The following is an 11,510-nucleotide window of genomic DNA, read 5'->3' as shown; positions in this document are numbered from 1 at the left end:
CAGCCAGGGTGGAGTTTTCTCTCCGATTAAATTTCCCCCGCCTTTTTGATGTCACATCCTGTCCCGGTCTGCTTCCCCGCCGCCGCCCTCCCCACTCCCGCGCGTGAGCGTGGCGCGCGGGGCCCTCTGCGCCCCTCCGCCCCTCCCCTTCCCCAGCAAACTTTTGGCAGCCGGGCCGCCCAGCTGCTCGCCCCAGCTTTGCGGGCACGGGGCCGCTAGGAGGAGGGGCCGAGGAGGGGCCGAGGAGGGGCCTAGGGGCGGCCCGCCCGCAGCCCGCCGCCCGCCGCAGCCGCCGCACGCCCAGCAGGGCGACCGCGGAGCCGCTCGACGCGCTCGAGATGCAGAGCAGAGGCTCCGCGCAGCAGACCCCGCGCGCCGCCTGCTCCGGGTGCTGAAGGCGCGGGGACACCGCCGGGCGCCGCCGCGGAGCCAGCAGAGCCGGGAGCGCGTCCGCGTCCACGCAGTCGCCGGCCGCCCAGGGCTCCCCGCACGCCAGGACGTGGGAGGTGTTCGCGAGACATGCGACCGGCCCGGAACCTCCTCAGCCTCCTCTTCCTCATCCTCATGGGCACGGAACTCACTCAAGTACGTGCATGCAACGCCATTTTCCTCCCTGCCTGCGAGGCGCCCGCCCGGCCCCGGGGAGCCCGGCAAAGTCGGGGAGCAGCTACCGCGCGGCCCGGCACCCCTGCCCGGGCGCCCAGCCAAGGGCTTGGGGAGAGGGCCAGAGTGCCAGCCGCGCCTGGGGTGGAGGAAGGGGTGAAGGCTGACCCGAGAGTGCTGCCGCGTCCCCCAGGACCCTCAGCCCTGAACCCTCCCTCCTGGACTCCCGGGCTGACCACTCCCTGCTGAGAAGTTCAAAGGGCAGCATTGGGGGTGGGGGTCGCCATTTGGCTGCTACTGTCACCTGGGAGGAAGACAGAGCAGGATGTCCGAGCCCCTGGCATTTGCAGAGGTGGATCTGACCTAACTCCCACCCCCTGCATCCCTCTTCTGGAGCCTCCTGCATTGGCTATAATGCTGCCCTTGGGGCTCCCTGGGCTGGCGGTGGGAATGGTGCCGCGGAGACCAGACCGGGGAGGGCGGGCGGCGTGTCTGGGGCTGGGGTGCACTGTGGGCTCCATGTGGAGGGCTGGGGGGCGGTTGTGGCCACATTCGCGGCATGAAGTGTGAGTGGCAAGCGTGTGTGGGGACCGCTGGGCATTTTAAGTGGGCTCGCCATCCCTGAACAATGTACTGTTAGAGAGCCTGTCTCCGGCTGGTATTCTCCATTTTAAAAATGCATTCCGGAGCTGGCACGTCTGGGAGGAGAAGGGCTGTCTGGGAGCGCCGGACTGGAGGTGTTGCTTTGGCACCGGGGTGCTGGGAAGAACCTGCCAGCTTCGGGAGCCAGGCTGCTCAGAGTGACATTAAAATGCCCTTTGGATGGTGCCACTGTGCCACGGTCTGAGCTGGGAGAGGCTGCAAGTCCAGGAAGTGGATGGGCTGCCAGCAGCTTGGCCCCAAGAGCCAGCTGCCCCGACCCTCCTTCCCTCTCTCCCTCCGTGCCTCCCTCCCTCTCAGAATAAAAGAGGAAACAAAGGAGAGACGAGAGGGTGAGAGGTAGATCACAGGAGAGAAGGCTCTGGAATAAGCTTCCCGTTTTGCCTTGAAGCCCTTGCCGGCTCCCTAGCTCTCCCGGGAAGTGCAGCCTCGGCACCAGCGTCGGAAGGGTTTATTGTCCCACCTAACCTCGGAGGCCCTGCTGGTGCCAGGCAGACAACCGGCCAGGCCCCTGGAGAGGTTCTGCACGGTCTCTGGGAGTGAAGTCTTCTTGGCTGCAGGGAAAGCCTGGCCAAGGGGCACACTCGTGCTCTGTGAATGGACACTGTATGTACGCATGTGCACACACACATTCACGCACACGCTTCCACGAGCGCGCACCCCACAGACATGGAGCCGGGCAGCGTGTGCCTTACTTAGACACCTCGGGAAAGAGATGGCTGGTCTGGGTGGCCCTGGAAGTGGCTGCCCTTGGGCCCTCCAAGCCCTACTGGCCTCCTCACCTGCAGGCTCCCTGAGCCCTCGTTCCCCGCCCTCCTCCAGAGGTTCACTTCTCAGCCTTTTTAAAGATCCCCCGGTCTTGGAAGAAACTTTTGGTTCAGCTTCAGTTGGAAGCTTTGTCTCGGTGGTGAGAGCTCCCGCCTGTCCACGCTGGCGGCGCCAGCCATCTGAACGTGGCCCCCCCCTGCCCACGCGGCTAGAGCCGCACCATCCTGTTCAGGACCCTGGTCAGCTCCCCGAGCCCAGGCCCTCCAGGGGCCAGGAAGGCAAACGATGTGGTTCTTTTGGAAGGCTCCTCTTTCTGAAGCTGAGCTGTGGCATCTCTCAGGGAAATGCCTTCCTCAGCACAGCCGGGAGGCAGGCCCTGCCCTCCCCGCGCCTGCCTCTGAGGCTGTGCTTTCAGAATCTCCCATCGGGAGCCCAGTATCCCTAATTGTGGTGGCATTTTGGAGCAAAGGCTCACCTGGCGAAAATCTCTCCAGCCAGCTGGAATCTGTGAAGGGGTCAGAGAGTGGCTGGCTCAGCCACCAGCTCCAGGGATCCCGGCTACCCCGGTTCTGCCCAGGTGGGCTTCTGTGGGATCAGGCCAGGTGCCTCTCACCTTTACCAGTCACCTCTAAGGCAGGAGCTGGAATTGGGAGTGGGTGTGGGTCCAGGGCTGGGCTGCTCTGAATAGTCTGAGAGCTCCTTGGGGACACCCCTACCTAAGAACCTTGCTTTCTTGATCCCGAAGTAATTCGATCCTAGGAAGCCACATTGCACGGTGTCAGGAGAAATGCTGCCTACCTGGGTGATGAGTGAAATACCTCTGGGCTTCAGGAAAAGGAGAGCAGAGCAGCGGTGACTGAGCTGTGTCCGTCTCCCCTCCACCCTTTCCCTCTTCCACTTTAGGTAAATTGCTCCCACAGCGGCACCCTCAGTCTTAGGGCGCTTCCAAGGGACGTGGACACAAGGTTCCAGGGCCACCACGTTTATGGGTTAGGACCCGTCCAGATGGGAACAAGTCAGAAACGTATGGGTTTACCTGCACTTCACAGGCGCTGCTTGAAGGATTCAGGCAGACGGGCGGGGGGAGGGGGGGAGTGTAGCGCACATGGCCGGGCCATCTGTTCTCCCGACAGCGCGCTTATGAGCCACTCAGTCAAATGCCAATTAGTGATGGATGGCCTACTATGCGCCAGGTTTGTGGGCCCAGATGAACTCTGTCCTCAGGTGGAAAGATGCTTGACTGGGTCCTGTTCTGTGATTTTCAATAAAAGGCTGGTGTTTCAAACTCCTTGAGAAGTGTCCTCGGAGTTGATCTCTCATCTTGGGGGGGGTGGGGCAGCGCTGGGGCTGCCTGAGCCCCGCCCACCCCAGCCCAGCTCGCCTTCCCTTGAGAGAAGCACGTCATCCCCATGTGTGATGGCATGAAAGGGGTGGGCAGCTCTGTGACAATGACCTTGGACCCGGCTGCCCTTCCCCTTCCCCGTCCCACCAGCCACTGTCTGGTTGCCTTGAGAAAGGCTCTGAGCCTCGGCCTGAACGTCTACCCTTTTAAAACAAGGAGGATGAAGCTAGCTGATGCTCGAAGATGGCTCCCCCCTACAAACCCGCACTCTGGTTCCGTCCTCCTCTCCTGCCACATGCAGCTCTCAGATGCCAGCTGGTCGGGCTTGACGCGGTCAAAGCCGGGCTGGCGATGCTGAGTACAGCTGTCTGTCATCCGGGCCACGGTGCTCAGTGGGGAGACCTGAGACTCTGCCATATCTATTTGTTTAAGAGCCATGAGGGCTCTGGGGTCAGAGTGGAGGGAGCTGAGAACACTTTGGAGAAGGGGTGCCGTGTGCGCGGGGTCCAAGGTTGCACCTGGGTGAGCCGGGGCAGGAAGACGGGAAGGAACAGGTGGGCAGCAGCGGGGCTGCACACAGACGCCGCGGCATGGAGAAGGGCCCAGAACCTTGGCTCTTGTATCTGGAGTTCGACAAAGGAGTGTTGAGGGATTTGCTTTATCTCAGGAGTGAAGTGGAGCTCTTCTCATTAGTCCCCAAGCCAGAAGTGGTCTTTCTTAACGACATGACGACCCCGACCCCTTGGGATAGGGCGGGGCTCCAGCTGTGAAGGAGCACAGGGCACCCTCGAGCGCCAGCTGTCACCGGGGCTGTCGAGTGCCCTCAGGCTTTACGGGCCGACTGCTGTGGGCTCTTCCGGGGCTTGGTTAGCTGCGTGCAGGTCTCAGCACCTGAGAAGAGATGGGAGTGGACTCGGCGGCGGGCAGGTGGGGGTGGGTGATGGGTGCTGTGTCTGGACAGGCAGGTGTCACGGAGCGGCTGGCGTGGAGTTAGCCACTCAGAATCCCATCACTGCAAATCCGTTCGCTCCTCCTCAGATTCAGCCAGAGTGGAAGACCCCAACCCATCGCCCTGAACAAACTGAACAAGAATAAAACCGTCCATTCAGACGGAAGCATGAATTTTGTCACCTGCTTGAATCAAAACTTCGACCCAATGATCCCACTGACGTCCTGTTCATGTGCCCCAGCCCCTCGTGTCCCCCAGATTTTAGGCCCACGTGTGCCCTGGATGCTGGGGTGTCAGTGGTCCAGGGAGTTGGGGGGTTCAGGACCATGGGGGCCTTTTCCTAAACCAGTTAGTTCAGCATGCATGGGATTGATCCCGTCTTTGCACTGAGGTTGGCCGCTGCCTCGGGGGCTGGCCAGAGACCATCTCCAGACACGCAAACAGCCCGCACGAGAGAGTTGCTCCCGTTTCCAGGGAGAAGGCTCTGTACCAGCGGGGGGGCGGGACCTGTAACCCGTCAGCAGCAGGCGGCCGCTGCATCTCCAGAAGCAATTTGCCCCTTGTCCCACGCGCTTCAGCTCTCCGCACTAAAAAGGAAGGTCATTTTCTGACCTGGGTCGTATTTATTCCTGAAGTTATCGGGCCCTGTAATCACTATTTAACATCCCATGTAAAGTAATCCAGAGCTAACTACTGGCTAAACTGAATTAGACACACGCCAGCTGTGACGGGTGCTGCGGGGGACAGGAGCTGCTTCCGGCGCTGAGAGGTGCCCTGTAGATGCTCCCCCCCCGCCAGAAGCAGCAGCCGTGAGGTCATTCCCGTGGCTCAGGTAAGGGGGGAGAGAATGGAACAGGAAAGTCCACATCTCTTCATGTTTTCAGATGATTACATATCAGAAACTGGCCAGGAGCTTAAAGCACTAGGGAGAAAACCAGTCACGAGGGTTCATATTTTTGGAGGGTCATCAAGTGTCACGCATCCCCCACACACACACCAGGAGTTTAATCTGGGTCGGGTAGAAGCCGCCCCGGTGACCCTGTGTTGTCATCCTTGGTCTCGAAATGAGGAAACCGAGGCTCAAGGGGCAGAGGGGGGCGTGGGCGGTCAGTAACCTGCCCAGGGGCCCGGCAGGGAGGTGACAGACCCCAGGTGCAGCTCCACGGTCTGTCTGACACCCGAGTTCATGTTCTCGTTAAGATGGAGAGAGAAGAATAAAAAGTAGAGAAACGGCTCAACACCACTGAGAACCAGTAAGAAAGGGGGCGCCTGGTGCCGTCACGGCAGCTCATAGGGCCTTTGGAAGAGGGTTTGAGAGCCGTGTCTCTAACTGTGTGGCCCGTTGCTCGGCCTGCTCTGAACTTGGAGCTTGGCTTTTCGAAGGGGAAGAGCCTGCGGGGGGTGGGTGTGTCAGACCCCTTGGGGGTGGTCTGCTTCCTGCCACTGAGGCTGGGTGAACCGGACAAGCCCTTTCACCCCAGGAGGTGGAGGGCGCCTTCGAGGGTGCACTGGGTGCCCTGCCTCGGTTCTCTCCAGCCTAAAGGTTCATGCAGGGAGCCCCGCACCCCTCAAATCTCCCAGCATCTGCTTGACGACTGAGATCCAGGAATTAAGAAAAAAGACACAGACCCTCTTAGCTGATGTTAACATCTAAATCTCCAAATCGCCCCACACGCCTGCGGTCCTGGTTACGCTGTTTGTTACATTTGGCATAATCTATAATCATGGGGCAGCCGCGGCGAAGAAGGCTCCTCCTTGCTCAGAGGGTCTCCCCTTCTTCTGCACCCAGGTTAAGTCCCGTGACGAACACGTAGGTGACAGTGGGCAACAGTGGCTCCCTCACTCTCGAGCGGTGTTTAGAAGACATGGGCTTCCCCGTCTCCTCGCTCTAGTCTGGGCAGTGGGGACCTGGCCTGGGTGTCTCTGATGTACGGTTCAATGGCATTTAAAATTGGATGGTCAGTAAGAGCGCGAGTGACTGGGAAGAGTGTGGATTGAAGAGTCCAGCGGAGAGAAGGGGTGGAAGGTGCCGAAGCCCCAGGCTTTGTCTCCTCGGAAGCCCTCACCTGGAGACGCTCATCTAGGGCAATTCGGTTCCTTGCAACAGTGTAGTGAGCTCACAGGACACGCTCCAGGAGCTTAAACGTCCCAGCACAGATGTCCCCGGGGTGCACATGGCTCTCACGGGTGGCTCTGGAAGGAAAGTCACTCCCACTTGCTTCAAGTGGTGCTTTGGGAGTGTGAGGGTCAAAGAAAGAACAGAGGTGTATTCATAAATATCATAAATAACTTTACTCATCACCCCAGGATGCTGCTGGTAGATCTGACAGCATAGCAGGACTCAGAGGAGAGCTCTCGGGGTTGTAAACACTTCTGCTCTCCGATGGGTGGGTGCCTGTGCCCCACCCAGGCAGTCCAGCCCCCAGATCTTGTCAAGGTGACTCTGCACAGGTGGAATCAGTGGTGCATGGCCTCGGGGGAGAGGGCATTGGCTGAGTCACCCCATAAGCAACGAGAGGGATTGCTCCAGAGTCGATACCAGCCATTGGTAGAGGGGCTGAGGTTTCTGAGGCCACGTCTGGGGTCCACAGGCAGAGGGTCCTCGCTGGTCTGAGATGCTGGTGATGGGTTGAGGGCGGAGTGTGTGCTCCGGGGAGTGGCCACGTGTGGAAGCCTCTAAAATCCAGCAGCACCAAATCCTCTGCTCTGAGCAAGTGTTACATTCTGGGGTGTTTCCTAACCCTAACCCCGCTGGACCCCAGAGCTGACTCTTAGATGTTTTCATAATGACACCACCTTCTAATTCATGTCAAGATCAATTACTTACTCAGTAGAAACCAGACCATCCTCCACTAGTTATGATGAGTCCCCTTACCCAGAAAATAGGAGATGGTAATGTTTGTGGGGCCCCAGGAGCCATGCGTTCAGCCTGGAGGGCAGGTGCCCGCTGAACTCTCCTGTCCCTGTCCTTCAAAGTGCCTCTCCCGAACTGGACCCCATTTCTGTTGGGGCAACTAAGACAAGGGGGGGCTGCGGCCTCCCTCCCATTGTCTGGGTGTGACAGTCTGAGGCAACGTTTATGAAAGGAGCATGGAACTTTCTAGAGCGGGAGCAGAGGGTGTGGGAGGAGGCCAGGGTGGGCCTCAGTCAGTCAGCTGGGGGGTGGGATGGGCGAAAAGAGTGCATCTATTCAATTCCGACTAGGATTTAAAGACGTGGGGGTGGGGGTGTGAGTCAGCTTTCTCTCCCATCCCTCCAATGCCTTGACCTCCTGGGGTCAGCTGAGTTCCCAGGAAGCTGCAGGAATTCCAGGGTGCAGCCCACGTTTGGCAGCCCAGTGTGAATAACCCAAATCTTTTCAAAAGACTGCTTCTCAGCCATGCCTCAGGGGATGCCGTAAACCCTTTCAGGCTCCCTATCAGGACTGCAGGCTCAGGAGAAATACGATGAGGGGGTTTCAGATCTCCAGGCTGGCCGTAATTGCCTGTCCCCTGGAGAGTCTGGGAGAGTCCCGGGCCAGGGGAGCTGAAGGCATTCCTCAACGCTTGGGTGGCCTAGACTCCAGCAGGTCTTTGGAGCAGGACTTGGCTTTGTGGGTGTGAATGACCTGGATTTCATTTCCTCCCCTGAACAGCCCAGCCAGGTTGGCGCTCTTCTAATTTAGAGCACCCACTGTAAATCCCGCGGGGCATCACTGCCGTGAAATCAGATCGGAAGTTCTTCAGATCAGGAGAGGTTTATTCGAATTCTCTGTATCGGCTGTGATTGGAGCTCCCCTTCCTAGAACGTAGCTCTGGGTGTTGGGAGCTGTTTTCCCGTCCAGGAATACCTCTTCTGCATCTGTACGTCTGTATCAACAGCATCTCTTGAGGGTGGTCGTTAGCCAAAAGCAGCTCTTTGGAGAGGGGGCGGAGGTGTCCAGGGGCATCTGTCACAGGCTCTCGCACCAGTCGCTCAGCTGAGCGTCCCCTCGGAGCACCTCTGGTCTTCTGCAAAGCGGGGATGGCGAGGATGGGCACCCCTACTGGCTGCCGTGTCTGCTCCTGCACTGACTCACTGGATCCTTACACATCCTGCTATTATTAAACCCGTTTTACAGATGGGGAAACCGAGGCACAGAAGGGCTAATTACCTCGGCCAGGGTCTCACAAGCGGTAAGGGGCAGAACCAGGGCTCAAGCCCAGGCTGTCTGGTCCCAGAGTCTGTACACGGAGTGTCCACTCCGAGATGCTTCTCTTGGCGATGCATGCGCTCGGTTGGTTGTACGGAAGTTTTCGTTCACGCATCATGCCCGGAGTCTGATCTGTCGCGTTGCTGTTGCTTCTGTCCTGGGGTTTACAGCGGGCTGTACCTCGTGTCGTGGTTTTGATCTGGGGTCTGCAGCACACTGCACCCCACATCTTGCACATAGTAGGTGATAAGTAAATACCTGCAGCTTCCGCAATGGACGGCGTGAGGTTTTGGAGATTGGATTGGATTGGATTGGAAGTTGTTCCGACAAAATAAGTGGTCCATGTCCTTCCGCAGTGGGAAGCGGCTGTGAGTGATTTGGTCGGCACAGCCTGCGGCCCTAAATCGGTGTTAAACGTTCATTGAAGGAGAAAGGCAGAGAGTGGGGGACTGCTGCCCACCCCCAGACCCAGCTGGCGGGACTCAGAGCACCGCGGTCGCGGAGCAGAGCCTGCAGTACCCGCTGGAGCTGGGAGATGGCGCCCTTCCCCAACTGGTGAAATTTGCTGCTTCCAACCCAGAGGCTGCCACAGATCCGTGCGTTAACCAGGTTAACAAACCAAAGGAGCGTCTTCAGCTCATGGGTCTCACACCAGTGCTCAGGCGAGGACCATCCTGGCTGTAACAGTCCCTGCTACATAGGGGGACGCAGCAGAGGAAAGCTTCATGGGAGGCCTGGTGGAAGTGCCTTTCATCACCCGTTAGAAGCCTTCTGCAAATTCTGAAGCACTATTCAGATGTTTGACCCAGTCAGGCCTGTGCTTCCAAGGAGACTTACGTGTGTCCTGACACCCATGCTGCCGAGGGCTGGGGACTTGTGCCAGCCTGCCCTGCCCCTCTCCCTGGGCATCAGGACCCCACACACACCTGGAGAACCAGTGAAGACACCCCCCCGCCCCCCAGCCACAGACCCCAGGCCCCTGACCAGGGCTCCACCTGCACCACACTCACCACGGGTGGGGCCGTTTTAGCAACCCTGCGCTGAGGCCTGAGCCCCAAACCCACACCCAGCTTCTGCACCCCTGCTGCATGCCCACCTGGACCCAGGAGCCCACACTGGGCGGTGCCACAGCTGCCAGCAAAGGCCTTAGGGCTCCTGGCTGTCCCGGGCTCCCAGAAGGGGCTTTCCCCTAGCGCCCTCCCCCAGCACTGGGGCTGGAGACCCCCCACCAGGGGCTGCTTTCGGAGCCCGCCAAGAGTTCGCCCTCCTGGCTGGGTTTCGGGGGCTGCCGGGCTGGAGGAAGCCTGGGGCCACCGCCAAGCAAGTCCCCGGCAGCGGGGCGGAGGCCTTGGGCATGGAGGGGGTGGGTCTCAGGGGGTTGCCTGGGGCTCGCTGGCCGGCGACCTTGAGGGTGGAAGGGCAGCGGCCAGCCCATGCGCTAGGGACGCCGCCGTCTGCGCGGGCGGATTTTGACAACTTGGGAGGGGGTGGTCTGTCTTTCCTCCCGGGCCACCCCCTCCCTACTCCTTGGTGACGGGGCTCTGCAGGCCTCGCTGCCAGCAGCCAGGGGGCGGCGGGGAGCCGGAGTGGAGAGGAAAAATCCACCCGTTTCCTGGGCAGATTGCGTCGGCCGCCGCCCGGACGTGTCCCCGCCTCCCGGCCGCGGCCCCCGCGCGCAACCCGCGCGGCGCTCAGAGCCCGAGCCGGCGGCTCTTCCCGGCGGCGGGCGGGTGGCAGAGGACGGTGGGCAGCGGCGGGGCGGCCACTCTCCCGGGCGCCCGGGGCGGCGCGGCCATGGCCGGGGCTCGCGGGGCGGCGGCGGCGGGCGGGCGGCGGCGGGCCGAGGGGGCGCGGGGACACGGCCGGGCGCCCCTGCCCGCCGCGGAGCCCGCCGCCTGAAGGCTGCCCGGGGCGCGGAGCCGGCGCCGGCGCGGCGCGGGCGCAGGAGGCATTCCAGGCGCGATGTCGGTGCCGCTGCTCAAGATCGGGGTTGTGCTCAGCACCATGGCCATGATCACCAACTGGATGTCCCAGACGCTGCCCTCGCTGGTGGGCCTCAACACCACCAAGCTCTCGGCGGCCAGCGGCGGGACGCTCGACCGCAGCACCGGCGTAAGTGCGCCCGCCGCCCGCCCTGGCGGGGCCTCCTCGCCCGCTCCCTCCCGGTCCCCAGCCCCGGGCGGGAGGGCGCCGCGCGGGGGAGCCGGGCGCAGGGGCAAGGGCACGCGCGGGGGCCACCCTGCTCCCCACACCCCAGCCTCGGCCACTCCTCCGCCTGCGGTCCCCTCTGTGTGGCGCTTGCTGTCTCTGCCCGGTCCCCTCGCGGGGCCGGGGAGCCTGCCCAGGGACTCAGAGGCTTGGAGTCCTCGTTCAACTAATAAGTCCCTTGTTGATAAGGTTAGGGAACTGAAGCAGGGGTCCTGGGGACTTGTCCAAGGTCACTCAGCAAGTAAGGGGTGGAGACGCGGTGGACCCCAGTCTGGCTGGCTCCAGCCGGGGCTGGGAACTGAGCCCGCCCCACTTTGCAAAAGCCGGACTGGACCGGCCGGAGTGGGGCCCGGGCGGGCGGGCTCCGGAGCTCTTGCCCTCAAAGTCCCAAGGCGTCTTTCTCTCCCATCCCCATGCGGAGATCTATAAGGTCCCCGCCGGCGGAGGGTGTAGAGGGGCCGGGCGGGGCCCGGGGAGCCACAGCTGCGGGGCTCGCCCCTTGCCTTCCGCGCGATGCCTTGGGGGAGGGGGTGAGCGGCCAGGGCCGCCTCTGGACTGGACTGACTTAGGTGGTGGCGGGAGCGGAGGCTGAGCCGGAACCACCGGGGAACGGCCGCTGGCGGGGCCGGCGGAGGAAGGGGCGCGCCTCAGGCTCGCTCCCTCTAAGCCGAAAGGAGAGGTGAAGGACACGCGGCTCCCTCTCGCGCTCCCTCTGGGCTGTCAAGGGCGCAGTGCTGGGGAGGAGGTCTCCTGGTGACCCCTTCTAAGATGGTCATCCGTTCACCTCACCTGCTCTTTCGAGAACTGCA

General features: G+C 61.4%; 1 protein-coding gene across 3 annotated transcripts in view; it reads left to right on the top strand.

Moving 5' to 3' along the window:
• Positions 1-255: 255 nt before the first annotated feature.
• Positions 256-11,510, top strand: part of OLFM1 (olfactomedin 1) — a 35,630-nt gene continuing 24,375 nt past the window's right edge. For 2 of the 3 annotated variants that reach the window (XM_079927294.1, XM_079927296.1), the window contains exon 1: positions 10,368-10,605. In XM_079927294.1, the coding sequence (XP_079783420.1) occupies positions 10,456-10,605 (150 nt within the window). In that variant the 5' untranslated portion in view covers positions 10,368-10,455. Of the gene's footprint in view, positions 586-10,367; positions 10,606-11,510 lie in introns of those variants that run through there. The other variant, XM_079927295.1, reaches the window with a different exon arrangement.

Source organism: Stenella coeruleoalba, assembly GCF_951394435.1.
Source record: "Stenella coeruleoalba genome assembly, chromosome: 7".
Lineage (NCBI taxonomy): Eukaryota > Metazoa > Chordata > Mammalia > Artiodactyla > Delphinidae > Stenella > Stenella coeruleoalba.
The sequence above is the reverse complement of the archived record's forward strand: the minus strand, read 5'-3'. Positions and strand labels throughout refer to the sequence as shown.